The sequence below is a fragment of the Pteropus alecto genome, unplaced genomic scaffold (assembly GCF_000325575.1).
Source record: "Pteropus alecto unplaced genomic scaffold, ASM32557v1 scaffold57, whole genome shotgun sequence".
Taxonomy (NCBI): domain Eukaryota; kingdom Metazoa; phylum Chordata; class Mammalia; order Chiroptera; family Pteropodidae; genus Pteropus; species Pteropus alecto.
This window is the reverse complement of record NW_006442508.1, coordinates 10,839,617-10,859,651: the sequence shown is the minus strand read 5'-3', so window position 1 is coordinate 10,859,651 and position 20,035 is coordinate 10,839,617. Positions and strand designations below refer to the sequence as shown.

Below are 20,035 nucleotides of genomic sequence, written 5' to 3'. Positions count from 1 at the left end.
AAGATGGGGGCTAGTTACCAGGGGAACCAACCCTGTGATTAGAGGGTTAGAACTTTCAGTTCCACACCCTAACTTCCAGGGAGGGAAAGGGGCTGGAGCTAATGGCCAGTGTTTTAACCAATTATGCCTATGTGATGAAGCCTCCATGAAAAACCCAGAAAGATGGCTTTGGGGAGCTTCCAGGTTGGTGACTTGGACATTTGGGGATAATGAAGCACTGAGAGTGGAAGCTTCGTGCTCCCTGCCTATATACCTTGCTCTATACATCTCTTTCATCTGAGTTAATTGGTGGTGTGGAAAAAAACACACATTGTAGGTAAGATCAAAGAGTTTCAGAATTATTTTTGAAAGAAACAACATTGATAGCTGAGATGAGTAGAGAAATTAGGTGAAGAGAAGCAGTGACCTTAGAATTACCAACAAATGTGCAAATGATCACCAAGGTACTGGGGTAGGCATTTGATACTTCCCCAGGAGGTGAAACAGTGTAGTGGATGGAGAAAAGTAAAAACAAGTGCAAAAGGCCTGAATCCCTGCTTTCGAAGTACTTATATTTAGTATAAGAAGTTAAACTTGGAAACAATGCAGCTGTTACAGATGCTATGAGAAAAATCCTTTGGGAAGAGTCTAGGCTTGTATCCTACTTAAAAGCTAATAAGCTAGCCTGTTACTGTTTTGTGGCAGTGGTCCTGAGATTTCCGGGTCAAAAATAGAGAACTTTATTACTCATGACAAAAGAAGTAGCCAGAAGTTCATGTCTGCATCATTTCCCCATGCCTCCTAAGTCTCATGGGTGATGGAATCGGGCACAGATGGATGTCTGCACATGCAGTCGGTTGCATTATAGGAGAAGACTAAGTTTGGGGAATTCACTGCTTTTATAGTAAGTGGAAGCACGCCTGCTCCTTGAAGAAGGCATTACTTCAGCTCTCATGATTGACGCCCCCAAACACCCCTGAAAAATGATCTGGATAAAGAGCAGTCAGTGCCTTGCATTCTTGGTATATCCAGCAAGAATTTTCAGGGACACTCCAGGCCCATGGCAGACCATCCCTGCCAACAAGAAAGGCATCAAGGAGGTTTAAGCTGTGTTTTTGATGCTAGAGAGCTCGTCTGGGCAGGAGTGCAAAGAGGGACCCCGGGCCGGAGCTCTGGTTACCAAGTTCTTGTCTTATGCCACGAGAAAGAATTCAAGAGCACAAACCAAGCAGGGAAGTGCAGAGAGCTTGCCCTAGGCCCATGGCAGACCATCCCTGCCAACAAGAAAGGCATCAAGGAGGTTTAAGCTGTGTTTTTGATGCTAGAGAGCTCGTCTGGGCAGGAGTGCAAAGAGGGACCCCGGGCCGGAGCTCTGGTGACCAGGTTCTTGTCTTATGCCATGAGAAAGAATTCAAGAGCACAAACCAAGGAGGAAAGTGCAGAGAGCTTGCCCCGCATTGTCTGAATCATGGGCTTGTTTTCTTGGTGGTGGGGGGCGTCCCAAAGCTATCCAGCCTCCCTCCTGGTCTGGAAGAGAGGAGGCAGCCCAAGGCCAACTATCTTGTCTCCTGTCATTGGACTGTTTCTCTTGCTGGGGTCTCAGGCCTGAAATCAAAACAAAGAGGGCCGAATAAGGGACAAGGAAGAATTTTCAGAGCTGCAGGGAGAGGGCTGAGTAAGGGACTGAGAAAAAAATCCCAGAGCTGCATGCTGGAGGGGAGGGGGAATTTCCCTAGTCTGGCTGTCCTGCCTCATTTTCATAAGAGGAGTAACTTCATCAAGTAGTCATGGAGAGAAAAGGGAGGCATTTCAGCCTGAGACCCAGCTAAAGCACAGGTGTGAAAATAATATGGGCTTGGTATACTCAGATGACTTCCTAGGGTTTCGTAGCCAGAGTTTACTGTACCAGGTGTGATGAATGCAGAAGGAGGGGCCGGGGAGCAGTGATCCAATGTGTGAGATTAGGCTAGGAAGTTAATGAACCATCTTGTTTACCTTGCTTAAGAGGCTGAATGTCATGTAGGCAACGAGGGACACAAGCTTCTTAAGCAGAGACTGCTATGACTGATCTGATGTATGTTTTAGAATGGTGACTCTAGGTTACCAGGTGAAAATGGTGTCTTGAACATAGTCTTCCACACTTTAAGACCCCCTGAAAAATGACAATAAAGGGATTTCTAAAGTCATAAACCCTCAATAATAGAGGAAAAGATAACAGAAAATTCTGGAATCAAAGCAAAGGGCTCAGCTGATTTGGGAAAGTTAGATTCGAAACCAGCAGTGATCAATCCTATTTACATCACAGAAACCCTAAAAAACTCAGAAACTGACTTCTGGAAGTAGGGTTGAAAAGGATCGGAAGTTGATTTAGGAATAAGTTATATCCTTACACCACTACCCATCACCCCTGCAGCCTAATTCTGTAGGCTATTTTGTTGCTCAGGAGTCCTTGTATTGGAGGACATCAGACACTTGAAAATTTTATGCTGAATTCTGAGACTCTCCCCACCTGAAGCCCTTTTCTCTCACTTGATTTTCAACTTATCTCATGGACTCAGAGCTTTCAATCAGCTTTTAAATACCCCATTTATATGAACAGATAAGGATTACTAGGCAAATGAAGAAACCTTTGAGTCTTAAACCAAGAGGAGAAAAAAGTATAGACTGCAAGGGGGAAAAAACTACTCAAAAAAAAAAAAAAAAAGCTGTTAAAATCGAAGTTGAAAGATGGTATTGTAATAATGAAACAGACATCACTCTGGCAGGAACTGGGAGTCGGAGCCAAGCAAGAATGGAAAGGCTTCAGGGAAAAGCTAACCAAGAAGACTTGAACTAAGGCAGCAGTGGTGATGAAGATAGCATGTTGAAAATGTGGATTGGAGGTCCCTCACTAGAAAACTAATTCAGAACTTCTCGGGCTGGAGGTCAAGTAATATGGAATCTGTGTAATTCTGATGTAGCCAGCAGGGACTGACCAGTGCTCCTATGAAAATCTAACGCCTACTGATTTGAGGTGGAGCCAAGCCTGTGATGCTAGCGCTGGGGAGTGGCTGCAAATACAGATAAAGCTTCACTCCTGGTCCACTGCAGCCCCGTTCCTAACAGCCCATGGATGGTACCAGTTCGTGGCCCAGAGGTTGGGGACTCTTGGTATAGAGATTGGGGACTGGAGACATAGGGTCAAATTGGATATAGGAGGGTAAAAAAAGAGGGGGGAAATCTAGGTTTCTTTACCAGCTGGCTGGCTGGATGATGGTGTCATTCCTAAATACAGAAGCAAAGATAAACATTTGAGACCCTCCTCTTCCTGACCCCCCCAAAAAAGACATGATAGTTTAAGTGTCCTGTAGTACATCTGGGAGACTGTCTCTTGGGCAGTGGAGACATCTTTTGCTTGGATTGCTGCTAAAGTTTCTTGCTACCAACACCTAAGGAAATGAAAACATGCTATGTATGCTTTTTCCATGTATCCTTGTCCATATTGGGCTGCCTTCTCAGCCCTTCCCTAGCCAAAACAAAAAAAAACAACAAACAAACTGATCATTTCCTTTCTGCTACCACACAGTAGCTTAAAAATGTCACTATTATTGCCACTTGTAATAATTTACATGTCTCAAACTATAACTCTTGGAAACATTATTATTTAGGTGTATGGTTTATGTAACTCTCCCCCGTCAGATGTTTTATTTTCTTTATAGCTCCTATTGAATGCTGAAATTTTCTTTGTTGTTGTTTACACCCACCTCTTCCAATTAAAATATCAGCCTAATTATGACAAAGAATTCGTTTGCAGGCTTAATCGCTGCAGTCCCAGTCCCCTGCAGTCTAGGGCAGGTTCTCAGAAATATCAAATGGATAAAGTCCACTCACTCTCTCATTTCACACTGATTCCATCTTTTTTTCACATCAACTCTAGGTGATATCTTCATCTCCATTTTGTGAACACAGAGACCGCGACTCAGAATTCAAGTATTTTGCCCAGAGTTTCTTGGCAAATATCAAAGGCTACGGCTCCAAGCCGATCAGCTCCAAAGTCCCTGCAAACTCTGTCCAAAACGCAGCAAGACCAGGACGGGTGTCAGAGTTGAGAGTCACCAGCAAAAACAGCGCCAGCCCTTCTCCTACGTCGGCTCTGCGGCAGGGCGCGCGCCCGGGTCGGCGCGGGTCGCTCCCGTGACGTCAGTGCGGCGACACGGAAGGTTTCCCAGAGCCGGAGCCTCCCAGACACCCCGCGATCCGTGCGACGGCTGTCTTTACAGCTTGCGGAGACAGCGTTTTCGAGGTGTCTGGGGTCTGTCTGCTGGGGGTTTGGATAGGGTCGGACCTCCGGCCCACCCACAGGCCCTCTGAGTCGGTTGCGGCAGGAGGCGGTGTCCAGCAGGGACTTGTGTGAAGGAGACGAGGTACCACGAGCCCTGGGGCTGGCTGCTCACAGGTTTGCTCAGCTTCAGGGACACCATCTGGCCTCGAATTTGAGTCAGTGGTGTCTGGCGGGTTGAAAAGACTAAACTGACCCGTGTGATCTCTTCTGAGTCACCCAGCCTTGTACCCCCTGCCGCTTCATTCAAATAGAAATAAGCCTGCCCCACCTACCGTTAGCTGGTTTTGAAGATCTAATGAAAAAGTGTTTTGGAAGCTATATAATTCATTGTTATAAAACGTGGTTGCATAATTAAGTTAAGCCAGTAGATACGGGAAAATAAAGTTTATAGATTATTTATCGGTCTTTAAAATAGCCAGTAACGTAGAGAGAGTCCCCAAAGTGAAAGCATTCGTTGACATTCTTAAGACCTCTAAGGACTCAACAGCAGCCTCCGCGGTTGTAAATAAAGTAACAGAAATCTTAACGATCCCATATAAGATCTGCTTATCAGATGTTGTATTTTTTTCTCTTTACAAGGTCCAAGAAATGTTTGAGCATCCGATAAGTATAGTATTCTTTACTGGAGAGACTATATTTATCATTTGGCTAATGAAAATGAAAAACCTTAAGCAAGAATAGGTATGGCCTTAATTCTCTGTAGCAACCACTGGAACTTGATTACAAGTAGAACATCTTAATTATTGTATAGATATGTGTGGTGAGTGTAGTAATTTGTTATAAAAATGGCATTTTCTTTTTTAAGAATTTAATTCATTTTATAATCTTGCCCCTGTGATGTCAAGTAATTTTGGAGTATAATATATTAGATTGTTCTCAAGTGGAAAATTAACTGCTGTATGTGTTTTTGCTTTTAAAAATGCATTATTTTTTTGCACATTGACTATAAATTTTTGTAAGAATGCCTTAGTATAATACATTCTATACTGCAGGCAGTTTTTACTCACATCGGAGAGAGAGTAGCAGAAGATTTCTCACGAAGTCATTCCCCATAATTTTAGTGCATGCTATGGAAAGTCTTCCTTATATTTACACAATGATCATTTGTCTTTGAGTAAAGCTTAACATTTTATCTCGTGCATCACAAAATAGTATTTATAGAAATGTTTACTAAAAAATAATGTAAGTACTAAAATTATTAGAAATCATAGTATTTCTAAACCTTATGGATCTCAGCAGTTACTGGTTCATTTTGCTTTTTAGGAATGTTTTGTTTTTCTAATTGATATTAAATGACATGGATGCAATTTTATTTTGAATCAGTAGAAAAATCAGTTCAAGTAAGTAGGAACAAATAAAAACAACTTGAATAATTAAAATTATCTACTTGAGAAATCTTATTTGCTTTGAAATCTGGAATTTAGAGTTCACAGAAGGAGAAAAATATCACCTTCACCTTCAAGGAAATACTAGCAGTTTTGAGTTTTTTTAAAAATTAGAGATCCCTAAAGTTTCTTTGATGAAATACTGTTTCAAATCTTTTTATTTAATCAGCATTGAGAAGTCCAGAGAACATTGTATTGATATAATGTTTTATTGAGTTGTTATACTATACTTAGTCTTAATTTAATGAATTTATTGGCAATTTAAAAATCAAAAAGAGTATGAAGAACTTCTTAATTATAAAAATGATATAACATGTGAAGTATTATAATAAGCAATAATTAGCACAGTTTTTATGTAAAACTGGATGGATTGGAAATAGGTTTTTTTTTTTCCTTTTTTGATATCAATAGTTGATTTTGCTTTAAGTTCAGTTCCTAAAAGTAGGCTTTATTTGCATTAGTCTTTTCAAAGTCATCATACAGGTCTTAACCACTTTATCTTCATCAATTTGTAACAATAGCTGAAGAAAAATGAAAAAATTAAGCATATGTTGCTCTAGATTTTGTTTTATTGGTTAATTTTTTAATATATTTTTTACACTGTAGTTAGTTGAAAGAAAATTCTATATTTCTACCTGTTTCATCCTCATTTATATATACTCTCCCAAACATTTTCCAGCTCTGATCCAGAATTAGGATGATCGTATCAGATTAATTTTCAACTTCATTGTTCTCAGCAAAGTTACCATAGACAGTCCATAAGTTCAGAGATTCATTAATTGTATGTCTTCGATATAGTTATTTTTGTGAGGAGTGATTGTATAGAAGTTTCTCTCTCTCCTTCTACCCCAACCAGCTTCCTAAAATACCCTGTCCTCCTAACATTTCTGTATATAGAGTTCTCTGCTACCAATGATGTTAAATGAACTTCAGTGAAATGACTCTTCAGGAACTGGTACATCAGGCTGCCTCCATTTATTCAGATAAAATAGCTGTGTGTTTTGATGAATGCAATGACCAGTCTCCAATTTATTACACCTACAAGACTCTGCTGAATACCGCCTCAGAATTATCAGATTTTCTGCTATTACACTGTGACTTTCAAGAAATTCGGGAAATTGGTCTCTACTGCCATCCTGGGATAAACTTACCCTCTTGGATTTTAGGGTAATATGTTTTAGAACTAAAATTTTGATATTACTCTAATTTATAATACTTTAATACATAGACTATATTGCAAGTTACTGTTGTTTACTATTGGATTTTTCTATATTGCTTAGTCAATTATAGAGAGGCTAAAAGAGTTCATATTTCCCCTAGAATTATTTTTAATTAATTAAGATGAGCTTATTTAGGAGAGACTAGCTTACAGTAATAGAACATTTAAATATCTCCAAAATAGAAGGCCTGCATTTGTCTGCCAAAGGAAAGCAGTCATAACCTTTGATGTTAGATGAGAGAAATACACCAAGACTGAAGTTTTAGGTGTTCAGATATTCATTAAATAAATGAATAAATAATTGAGAGTTTTTGGATAATGGTTTTGGATAAAAATTGGATAAAGTTTTTGGATAAAAATTGAGGTGTGAATTGAGGAAGATATTAATTAAACAAATATTTGCAAAATGTTCAATCATTTAAGTTGTTTGGAATATTATCCTCATACAGTGATTTCTCTATTAGGGTTCTGTAATAAATAAACGCTGTAAAGAATTAGAGAAGTTGATATTCATCCCATAGTACATCTTTTGGTAGAATAATTACATAAATATAAAGCAAAAAAAGTTAAAAATTTTTTCAAGCATTGACAAAATTTTGAGAATTTGCTATGTGCAAAGATCTAGTGTCTCTAAAGTGTGCCTCAAAGTACTTTAAGTTAAAACAACTTATCCTTGATCTTTATTTAAGTATCGGCACTTACAAATCAATTTAAAGGTTTTTTTTTCCCTTTTAAAGAATACTGTTTTTGGTGAAATATGTCTTTTTAGTATGCAGATTCTATTAATCTGCATACCAATAAGTTATATTTGGATATTAAGCTTATTTTATGTTATCTTACATAGATAAAAAGGACACTGCTTCCTGTTTGGTATCTTAGTAGTAGCCAGTTAACCAAGTGTATAATACTCTAATACATTAGCTTTAAAAAATACTGGATTTCTCTATATGCGATGTGAATTTAATATAGCAAGTACTCAATATATTCAGTCGTAAGAGCCCGATAAAAATGCCTATAAACAAAAATGTGTCAACAGAAACATTGGGAATTCTGATAAAGTCAATAACAAATTACGTAGAAAAATAGAAATGCTTAAAGATTATTTTCAACATACATTCTATACTGACTGTATACTTTGTTCTTTAGAATACTCCAAGTCCCTGCTGCTTATGCTCCTGTTGATCCAGATGCATCACCAGCATTATCAACTCATTTTATGAAAAAATGTGATCTAAAGTATATTCTTGTTGAAAAACGGCAAATTAATGTAAGTATCATATATTTAAATTATTTTTTATGTGTTACATTTCTTTCAGTTGAAGGGTCTTTCCTTCACCCTCCCCTTGATTTCTGAATTTAATAACTCTGCAGGGTTTCTCAGTCTCAGCACAATTGATATTTTGGGTCGGGTAATTGTTGTGAGGAGTGTCCTGTACATTTCACAATGTTTAGTAACATCCCTGGTTTCCACCCACCAGATATCCGACAACCAAAATTGTTTCCAGACATTGCCAAATGTCTCCTGGAATTGCTCTCCAGCCCGCTTCCCCACACTCCATTAAGAGACACTGCTCAATGGTACAAACATGTCTTCTAGCTTTATAATAATATATTGTACACTGTTTTGAATTTCCTTTCTCTTTTCAAAGTTGTTTCTATCCTAGGAAAATTTTGTAATATTTGAAACTTTTATTTCCATATATTTATGGCAATTTACAGTGGGCAAACAACATTAAAGAATTGTAACCAAGCTTAGATTTTGAGAAACAGATTGGCACTCAGACCAAACCATTCTGGAAAATTAAATGTATTACATTTTTAAAATTTTTGACTGCCAACCAAAGATCTAGCCAAGAAATACTGCTTTAGGGCAAGAGTTGCTATTATATGTTCAGCAAGATGCAGCCCATATTTTATTATTATTTCTTTATTTCTTGTTTATAAAATATTTTATCAGAGAAAGGAAGAACATTAAAGAAAGTATATTCAGTTTAGCCAGTTTTACTCATTTCTTATCCAAATTGATATATATTTGGAGGTAACTTAAATGCATTCCACCTATATGTGCATATATATGTCCAGCTTTATCTATATATATGATAATAAGTATCAAAAGCTTATATGGAGAACTTCCTAAAATACCATGGGTATTAGAGCAGGAGTCCCCAAACCCCTGGGCCCCAGACCAGTACTGGTCCATGGCCTGTTAGGAACCAAGCCATACAGCAGAGGTGAGCAGGAGGCAGGCAAGTGGAGCTTTATCTGTATTTACATTCACTCCCTATCACTAGCATCACCTCCTCAGCTCCACCTCATATCATCAGCCATTAGATTCTCATAGGAGCACCGGTGCCTGGTGCCAAAAAGATTGAGGACTGCTGTATTAGAGTAAAGCCTCTAGAAAGAGACAACTAAGGTATTGATTTGGTTAATAAATATTTTCTAAATAAACATATATTACTGTCTGGCCGAAATTTTCTCTTCTGCTCCTCAAATTGGTTATTCCTTTGTTGTTGATGTAAGCAAAGCTATTACAAATATGACAAGGATAGTTGTATATATACAGTCGTCCCTTTTCTTCTGCACGTGCCTTATCTCCATTCCCCTTTGTGACTTTGGATTTTTGAATCCTCCCCTTTTTAGTCATTGTTGTCTCACTTTGTCTATATATATGCTGAATGTTCATTACTATCTTGCTATAGCAGATCTCTTCTTATTTTAAGCTTATAATGCCCTGTTTCTAGTAAGGATTGCACTCCTCTGCTTTTATCAGCCTGCTAGTCAAAAGCAAAACTAAAACAGGGATGTGACATTTATATTTCTTAACAACCTTGGTGACAGTTTTATAAGAGGTGATTGGGTATGAGAATTAAATAACTACTTATAGGAAAGAGTTGGGCACATAGCAAAACCCCATAGAATATACCTTTCTTCCTATTCCATGACTTGGATAATGGTATAAGTGTTCTTCCTTCTTTTAACACAGGAGCAGTGGGGAAGAATTTATTGAGCATCTACTGTATGCCTAGCATCTGCTACAGCAGTGGTTCCCAGTTGGAGATGACTTTGCATCCCAAGAGACATTTGACATATCTGGTGTTATGTCATTATGGTAGTGGGTAGAGGACAAGGAAGCTGTTTAAAAAAAAAAAAAAAAACCTAAAAGACACTAGACAGATCCCCAAAAGGTGTATCTGGTCCAAAATGTCATAGTGTTGACAGTGAGAAACCCTGCACCAGAATCAGATTGTTTGGGAGGGCATTGGTATGTGAAAGAAACCTAAGACTTGATTCTTGCTCTCCAACTGCTTATAATTTAGTTGGAGAAAAAAGATTAATACTCCCAAATCTGTAAAGTTTATATAGTCTGATATTGTCCTAGATGAAGTAAATGTAACCTAGTAGAAATAGGAAAATTTTAATGGCAGAAGATGGTTTTGAGCTGTCTTTAGAAATGTATAGGCCCTTAGTTGTTTTAATATTACAGGCCACATCACACCCTACCCCTAATACATATACAACAAATGGTTGTGACTTTTTCCTCTCATTTATATTGATTTCTTCAATGTGAAAATTTAAGTTATATTTCATTGAGCTGCTTTTTTATCAACCTAATAAGGTAAATTCAAAGGAACCTCACTTTCAGCATATACAAACTGAATTTAGCATCTTTCATCCAAATTTACTTCCATATTAATCTATCTCCATCCACCAAATACCTGACCCAGAAACTCAACAATCTTCTTAGGCTTACTCTATATCCAGAAAGTTACCACGCCCTATTGATTCTTTGCTCATAGATTCTTTCTGTCTACTCTTGTTGCAACAGACTAGTTCAGGTCCATATAGCATATCGGGATTGTTTAACAGAGTTCCTTAAATGGCTCTTGATTTATCAGAGTCTTGATGAAGTAAAATATAGTCTATGCTGTTGCCACCTTCAATTTGATCTCATTGCTTATAGAATAAGGTCTAAACTCAGTGTTGAGTATGCAATGGTGTTAAGGATTACCATCTCATCTATCTCATCTCCTATTAACAGCACTACTTACCTTCTTCCCCTTTCCCAATTCTGCAGCTTGTTGGATGCTTCATGTTCTCCACAACACCAGTTTTCTAGGGTCATATACTCTATTTGGCTGTTCACCTGAACTACCCCCTCTTTATTTGGAGAATGGCTACTTATAACACAAATATTTCATATGAAGAATCAATCTCTGATGTTCCAGGCAGAGTTAAATTCAGCCTCCTCTGTTCCCATTAACATTTTAAGCATGTATCATTATCACACTTAAGACATTGCACGGCAGTTGTATATTTTTATATGTCTGTTTATTTTGAAGGTGACTTTGAAAGTAAGGACAGCATTTACTCTTGGAGGTTTCTACTTTATTTTTTTAACCCCGGATGTATAGCAAGTTCTCAAAAAAAAAAAAAAAAAGCCATGTTGAATGAGTAAATGAATACTTTATATCACTTCTATGTAAAAAAAGAATGTCTTTTAACATATTGGAAACTTTGTTCTCCACATAACAGAAATTCAGATCTTCCTATGAAACATTATTGAACTACGATACATTTACAGTAGAACATAATGACCTAGTACTATTCAGACTTTACTGGAAAAATGTTGAGGTGAGCTTGATGCTAAATGATAGAAAAGAGAAATATGAAAAAGTGACAGACGGCACGAGTTCTGAGAACAGCAAAGAAGAAAAGTCAGAAGAGCACATGGATGTGAGGCTGAAGCATTGTTTGGCCTATGTTCTTCATACATCAGGCACCACAGGGATACCTAAGATTGTCAGAGTCCCTCATGCATGTATAGTGCCAAACATCCAGCATTTTCGGTGAGTTCTGTCCTTAGAGTCCTTCAGAACTTGTAACCCCATGTTGTTCAAGGGTCAACTTTACGAGTGTTATGTGACATAGGGTCCTTCATAAGGAATGAAGACCAAAAAAAGGCAAAACCTGCTTGCTTTTATATTAGGTTGAACAAAGAGAAGCGATTATGGAAAAGTGACTAAACTAAGTGGGGAGGCTAACGAAAGATAATTATTTTACCAAGGTCTATTTGTATAGAATTATCTCAGTCTCAACTTCTAGTCCTTGATGATAAGAATGTTACTTTCCTCCTGTTTATAAGGGAGGACACCTTTCATGTGGGAATTTCAGCTCCTGCTTTTATGAAAAAAAGGGAAGATCATAGTGGTTTTTTTTTTTGCATATGCTGATTTTCAAGTGCCTTTAACTCAAAATAGTCAATATACCAGAGCAGCATATTTCGGGGTAGCATGTTTTGAACTCCATCATTAAAAGGTTAAAGTTAGAGGCTTATATACCTGACTTAGTAGGGGAAGGGAGGGAGAGAAAAGGCTTTTGTGGGAAGAACAGGTAAGTTTCTTTAGGAAAGAAAATGGGAGATAAGAAACTTTATGATGATGTTGGTCTGTGCCATCAGAGTAGTCTTTCCTGCTTTAGGGCCATGAAACTCCCTACAGAGGGGATTTATGGTATGTTTATTCTTGGTCTCCTTCTTGGGAATAAAAGCCACCCCGAAGAGGGAACTTATGGCAGCCTCATTTCCCAGAAGTTTCTGCTGTTAGTCACATAAGGGAAGCTCCAAGAAGCCTTATTTCTGCATCTGTTGAATCCAAAATGTCTTCAGCTTAAAATAATCTTTATACCAACTCTGGAGTTCTGAGTAGGTTCCTACAATACCATAACTAAAGATATTTTGAAGTTAAGGTAATTCTTGCTTTTAAAGTAATCTCTGAAGTTCAGGAGAAGCCAGATAAAAGTGGGTTTTGTGTTCAAATTGAAGCAGCACCATTGGCTCAACACTGACTACCCATGCTTTATAACAAGGGTCCCCAAACCCCCGGGCCATGGACCAGTACCAGTCTGAGGCCTGTTAGGAACTGGGCCGCACAGCAGGAGGTGAACAGTGGGCAAGCAAGCGAAACTTCATCTGTGTTTGCAGCTGCTCTCCAGCACTGGTATCACTGCCTCAGGTCCACCTCAGATCATCAGGCATTAGATTCTCATAGGAGCACTGGTCCCTGGTGCCAAAAAGGTTGGGGATCACTACTCTGTAATACCTAACTACACGTATTCTGCCAAATAGTGGGAAAAGGGAGTCAGAGGTCTCTATTAAGCATCATTGAATAAGTAGGATAGAATAAGTCAAAATTCCTACCAGAAAAGCAGAACCAGAAGGATATATCAGAGATTTATAATAGGGAATTAGCTTATAGTTGTGGGGGCTGGGGAACAACACTGAAGTTTATGGAGTAGAACAATCAGGAATGATCAAGAGCAGGCTGGAACCTCATGGGCATGTGCTTATCCACAGGTAAGTCAGGAAAGAAGATCTGGGGGTGGGTCGAGGGGTGCGCAGGGAGAATAATTGCAGACTCAGCTGCTCTTTTGGAGTCTCTTTTTTCAGAGATGACCTAAACACTCTTTTAAAGGCCTACCAACTGAGTAAATCCAGCAAACCCAGGATAAAGCTTCCCTTTTGATTAAAATCAGCTGATTAGGGACTTTAATCATATCTACAAAATCCCTTTACAGCTGCAGCTAGATTGGTTTTTGATTGAATAACTGGGTGAAAGAGTGGGTGGTGGTACCAGATGGTAGCTGCCTCTCTCTGTCCTCCAGCTCTCAAGAGAGAATATCCTTTGCCTTCTACCCTAACAGGAAATATACTACAAAGGGAATTCTGGGGACTGTAGTTCAATCCAGTCAAGTTGACACAAAGCCATCACAGATGATAAAATATGTCATGATAAAAAGTGGATATTGCTTTAAATGGCTTTTAATCCTTACATTTATAAAGAAAAAGTTTTAGAATTACAATAACACCATTGTGATTAAGAGAATAAAAATCTGGTTTATACTCAAAAAATTATTGTCATAAATACTTTTTTTTAGGATATGTGTTTACCAAATGTTAGACATTTCTCATAACTACATTCTGTTTTGCCTTAGGGTACTTTTTGAGATCACACAAGAAGATGTTGTATTTCTGGCATCACCTCTGACTTTTGATCCCTCAGTTGTGGAAATATTTGTTGCTCTATCAAGTGGTGCTTCTCTGCTTATTGTACCAACCTCTGTCAAAGTGCTCCCATCAAAATTAGCTGCTGTTCTCTTTTCCCATCACAGAGTGACTATTTTGCAGGTACATTTTTGGAGTACATGAAATATTTTGTCCTTCATTATTCACTATTTTAAGTGTTGTAGAGGATATTTTGTATTCCTATAGTTCTTTATAATGGATTAATGATAATCTAGTGAGATTATCAAAGGCTATCTCCTGATGATCTCACTTTGCTATTTGTCTGAGAATGAAAAAAATCAGTTAATTTTGTCTAGAAAATTCTTTTATTGTGTATTTTGTACATACTATAATAACTAGAGGAACTTGACTTTCACTCAGATCTGTTGGGGTATGCTGCCTCTCTTGTCTTAAAGCTTACTGTGTTTCCCACTAGTTTAAGGTAAATTATACTTGAGTTAGAAATTTAGATTTTCTGATTTTTATATCAGCATATTTTACATTAATCTACGGAAACTTTAAGTTCAGCATTTTTAAAGATTTAAAAAATATATATCTGAAAGTGTATCACTAGTACACAAGCCTTAAGATATGAATTGCAAGTAATTAAAGATACTAGAAAGAATTAACAAAATTATATGCATATCATAATAAACTAAAAATATCAGGTTTATATCTAGTATGAGACTCAAGAGGATATTAAATTTCTGCCCCAAAGACAAAATTTGATATTGACTTTATTTTTAGGCAATGTGTTTATTATCTTAAAAAATATCTGTGTGTGTCTGTTTACATATATATGTATGTGTGTTTGTGTGTATGTGTGTGTGCATGTGTGTGTATAGTATATATATGTGAGTATAACTTGCTGGGTATCTGTGGCTATAAATTCTCATCTGTTAGTGAATCCATAGTTTTCAGGAAACATTTGCAAAGTACTTTAATAGATTTGAGTGATAGTTGTCAAAGGAATCAGAAGACTTTCCTTCTATGTCAAGTCAATGAGCTCTGCTTCATTAAGTGTGAGCCCGTTGCTTAATGTTTTAGTACAATCTCAGATAAATTTACTTTAGCAATACTTTTTAACCTTTTGAGGCTCGTAGATCTTTCTGAGAAACATATACATTTACTAGCTCTCTTCCCAGAACACAAATTTTTCGTATAGTTTCCTAGTGATTATATTTAACAATATTCATTTTGAAATATTATCAGATCACATTTGACTTGGTTTGAGTAAGGAAAAGAGGTTTAGAAGCTGACAACCTATCCTTTCCTTACTATAAGGCACAAAATGAATTTTAGCTTTGTAGTCAGGGTTCATCTTTTCCTTCCAAAGTCAAATTTCTTATCAAATGATGTCTCATCAAGAATTTTTGCTTTAATATATATAATTATGTATTTGCCTTAATAATGTATAAAAAAATATAAATGTGTATATTTTAAAAGAGCTCCTTGTACAGATTTTATTTACAAATAACCTTACCCAAACATAATTTGATATTAACTAAGGATCTTAAAAGATCTTAAAACCTCTTAAAGAGAATACATACTACTAAAGTTTTGAAAATCGGGAAAAGATAGAACATGTTGAGTTATTATTGGGGAAAGTCCTCAAAGTGAAATGGACTCAGCTTTTGAGGAAATTAAGGACCTATTTTATTTGTTTCAGGAATAAAGAATTTCTTCTCTTGGAAAGAAAGGCCCAATTTTGGTTTCTTACAAACCTAAAATATGTTTGGGTGTTTTTTGTATATTCTGGGTAACAAAGTTGTATTATTTAAACTTGATACCCTTTAAAAGTGAAACCTTTTAATTAGAGAGGCAAACTGCTAGAACTAGTAAACAAGTATGGCAAGGTTGGAGGATGCGAGATCAGTATACCAAGTCAACTGTATTTCTGTGTAATAGAAAGAAAAACCCAAAAATGAAATTAAGAAAATAAGTGGATTCATAATAATATCAAAAATAATAAAATAGGGATAAATTTAATTAAAGAAGAGCCAGACTTGTATACTGAGAACTATAAAAGAGCTAAATAAATGAAGACATTTCATGTTTATGGATTGGAAATCTCAGTATTGTCAAGATTGCTGTTCTCCCCAAATTAATCTAAAAATCAAACATGGTCCCTATCAAAATCCTAGTAACTTTTTGGGGGATAGAAATTGACAATCTGGTCCTAAATTTTATATGGAAATGCAAAAGCCAGCCCTAATCTATACAGTGGAATACCATTCAGCAATAAAAGTCCTATGGTCTGAGTGAATCCTCCCACCCCAAAATTCCTATGTTAAAACCCTAATGCCCAGTGTAATGGTATTAGGAGATGGGGTCTTTGGGAGTGCTTACGTCATGAGGTGGAGATTAGATGGGATCATGAATGGGATTAATGCCCTTGTAAAAGAGATCCCACGGAGCTCCCTGCCCCTTCCTCCATGTGAGGACACAGTAAGAAGTTGGCAGTCTGTAACCTGGTGGAGGGCTCTCACCAGAACCCGACCATACTGGCACCCGGATCTTGGACTTCTAGCCTGCAAGAACTGTGAGAAATAAATTTTTGTTGTTTATAACCTCTCCAATCTGTGGTATTTTGTTATTGTCCTGAACAGACTAAGACAAAAAGGAATGAACTGTTGATACACACAACATAGAAGAATCACAAGGTATTTATGCTAAGTGAAAGAAGCCACGTCAAAACAGAATACATGTAGTATGGTTATATTTTTTGAAAATTCTAGAAAGTGCCAGCTGATCATTAGTGAAAGAAAGTATATCAGTGGTTGTCTGGAGAAGGGATCCAGTTGAAGGGATGAATTACAATTACATAGGTAATTTTAGGGTTGAAGGGATATGTTTATTATTTGGCTTATGGTGATGGTTTCATTGATATATCAATATGTGTGTCTCAATTTAGATTGTATAATCTTAAATATGTACAATTTATCATATGTCAGTTATACCTCAATAAAACTTTTTAAAAATATTCATATTGTTTTGCTTAGGTACATTTTTTTAACCCTTTTATATACTTTTCTACATAGAGATAATGGGAAAGGAAATGGGAATTGATTTTATAGATATCTATCCTTATCTTTAAACCTTTTTGTCTAAATTATACAATGAAACATAACTAATATTTTTAAGTTTTTTGCCAAAGCAAAATTAATGTCTACATTAAGAAGATAATGCTGCCTCAGTAGTTTTTCAAATATGATTCGCCATAATAAACACAGCTTCAGTTTCCATGTGGGCTCCCAGTGTTAAGCTTTGAATCAGTACAGTGTTTACTTTTTAAAGAAGTGAAGGGAAGAAATAAATTATTTTTATTCTATTCACAGGCAACACCAACATTGCTTAGAAGATTTGGGTCTCAGCTTATCAAGTCAACTGTTTTATCAGCCAGTACTTCTCTTCGAGTGTTAGCCCTTGGTGGTGAGACATTTCCATCACTGACTATTCTCAAAAGCTGGAGAGAACTAGGCAACAGGACTCAAATATTTAATGTTTATGGTATCACAGAGGTTTCCAGTTGGGCGACTTTTTACAGGATTCCAGAGAAGGTTCTCAACTCTACTTTGAAGTAAGGGTTTTAATTTCTAAGTAGGATAGAGTGAAACTATTTTTCCAGTATCTTAACACTAATAATGTTTTTGATAGGCACTGGGGTAATAATTTTAGAAACACTATTTTATTTAGAATTTTCAGTTGGGAATCTAGAACCTTTATTATAACTGGTGCTACACATCCTGCTAGAAATATTTGTAACTAAACAGCAATGAATAACAGATGCTAACCTTTCTATCTAACTTTTTCATTTTGGCAGTCTTTGAATTATAACACAATATAAACTTTTTGTATCTTTATTTGATACAATGTGATTTAAATACATTGGAAAATGTTCTATTCAAATGAAAAATTTTAAATCTGGTTTGGGTTGTTATGTTTTCATGTAGATGTGAATTGCCTGTACAACTGGGATTTCCACTGCATGGAACAGTAGTTGAAGTGAGAGATACTGATGGTTTCACGATTGAAGAAGGCAATGGCCAAGTATTTTTAGGTTGTTTTATATTTATTGATCGAGAATAATTTTTTTTTTCAAGAAAATAATCGATGCTCTAATTTCATTCTTTTTCCAGTTTTTCTTATGTGCAGTATTCTTTTCAGTGATGGTAATTTTTAATCTCATCTTCATTGTCATGAAACATTTAATAAGTTACCACGATTATTTCAGATAACAATGTCTAATATTCTAAGGAAAGATATAAATGTAATTTAGATCTGTTATTTGGATCTTTATATTTATAGCCAAAACTCTACTTAATCAGTGTTCTAAGAATTTTTTAAATCACATTTATATTTTTGGAAATGACTTTTAAATTCTTTTTCTTATTTTACTGGAGGTTATTTTATCTAATTTTATCAGATAATATTTAAAGCTGAGCCTCCCTTTTCTTAAAAATATTAAAAATTTGAAACTAACAAATTTTGGAGATGTTCTTGATTTGTTGATTTTTTAATACGTTTTCCATGGATTTTTTTTTTTTTTATTATTACATTGGTGTTTATATCTTGTGAAGGCGGCAGAAACAGAGTATGTTTTCTTGATGGTGAAATGACAGTACCACTTGGCACAATGAGAGCCACAGGAGACTTTGTGACTGTGAAAAATGGAGAGATGTTTTTCTTAGGACGAAAGGACAGTCAGATCAAACGTCATGGCAAACGTCTTAACATTGATCTTGTGCAACAGGTAGAACTATTTAAATATTAAATATTCAGTGATATATGTACGTATTAGAGGCAGCCACCACTAATTTTCTATGCCAGGGTTCTCTGTCAGTATGATTTAAACCTAAGATTTTTGTATTGGTGATGAATTACAATATAAGGTATGGGTAATTCAGTGTGCCCCTTATTCCCAGCATGAGAAGGGTTTGTTTGGTTTTTTTTTTAAATAAGTGACAAAATGGATTTTGATAACTGTGAAAATTAATTGGTTTATTTTTCTCTAGGGGCTTTTATTTTTGAAAAATGTTAAGAACCCTATGTGCTGGTAATAGTAATAATAGCAAACAATTTTTAAAAAATCTCTAATGTATTTCACAATTTAATTTGACTGTATTGATTTCAGACATAATGAGTTAGAACATTTAGGAAGTTTATTTTTAAATGTCCTAATTGGCAAATTGGGATAATCTCTCTTATAGGTTGCTGAAGGACTTCGGCAAGTGGAGTCTTGTGCAGTTACATGGTATAATCAGGAAAAATTAATTCTGTTCTTGGTGTCCAAAAAGGAGTTAGTAAAGGATTACATCTTTAAAGAACTGGAGAAACATCTTCCAAATTATGCAATCCCGGATGAGCTTGTGTTGATTGATTCTCTACCATTCACATCTCATGGTAAAATAATTTGAAGCAGATATGTTTCAGTGCCAAAAGATACCAATTGTATTCATAAATAGTTTAAAGGATACATAAATCCTTATTATAAGTAATACTGGGGTATATTATGGTAGACTCTGTTAAATGCTTTGTATAATTAACTCATTTTATCTCCAGAAAATCCTATGAGTAGGTAGTAGTATTCCCATTTACAGAAGTAGAAAGTAAGACTTAAAGAGATTAAGAAATTTTTCCACAATCACATTGCTGGTTAGTGGTACAGTTGGAATTCTGTTTGGAACTGTTTGATTTTGCAACATTTGCTCTTAATTACCATATTATATTGCGTTCCCAATTTCATCTTAACATTTATTTCAAAATGCAATAATTGGTTGGTGAAATTTCATCTTAACATTTATTTCAAAATGCAATAATTGGTTGGTGAAATAGTACCATTTCTTTAACTCTTTAAATGAGGTAATCATTAGTTACCCCTTTTTTTTCTTATCTAAGTATTACCCATGAGATTCTTGGTAGCATGAGACCGCTTTCTTTAGAATTGATTATGACAAATTATCCTATAGTATCTAACATTTACACTGAAAAATATATTGTGACTAACAAAATAGAAGGGGTTTGAGCTGAAATTTAAAAATTATTTCTCTTTTATATTAAGGCAAAAT

General features: G+C 36.1%; 1 protein-coding gene and 1 long non-coding RNA gene across 2 annotated transcripts in view; one reads left to right on the top strand and one right to left on the bottom strand.

The window, feature by feature from the left end:
- Positions 1–1,241: 1,241 nt before the first annotated feature.
- Positions 1,242–4,146, bottom strand: LOC112471515. The gene is made up of 3 exons (XR_003043333.1): positions 3,850–4,146; positions 1,975–2,131; positions 1,242–1,584 (listed from the first exon to the last, which is right to left on the bottom strand). It is a non-coding gene; the product is annotated as an uncharacterized LOC112471515 (long non-coding RNA).
- A 27-nt stretch (positions 4,147–4,173) lies between these two features.
- Positions 4,174–20,035, top strand: part of AASDH (aminoadipate-semialdehyde dehydrogenase) — a 25,574-nt gene continuing 9,712 nt past the window's right edge. Inside the window, exons 1-9 of the mRNA XM_025040234.1 lie at positions 4,174–4,382; positions 6,583–6,852; positions 8,051–8,171; positions 11,441–11,754; positions 13,898–14,090; positions 17,306–17,547; positions 17,921–18,027; positions 18,548–18,720; positions 19,178–19,381. Of these exons, the coding sequence (XP_024896002.1) occupies positions 6,608–6,852; positions 8,051–8,171; positions 11,441–11,754; positions 13,898–14,090; positions 17,306–17,547; positions 17,921–18,027; positions 18,548–18,720; positions 19,178–19,381 (1,599 nt within the window). The 5' untranslated portion in view covers positions 4,174–4,382; positions 6,583–6,607. The remainder of the gene's footprint in view (positions 4,383–6,582; positions 6,853–8,050; positions 8,172–11,440; positions 11,755–13,897; positions 14,091–17,305; positions 17,548–17,920; positions 18,028–18,547; positions 18,721–19,177; positions 19,382–20,035) is intronic.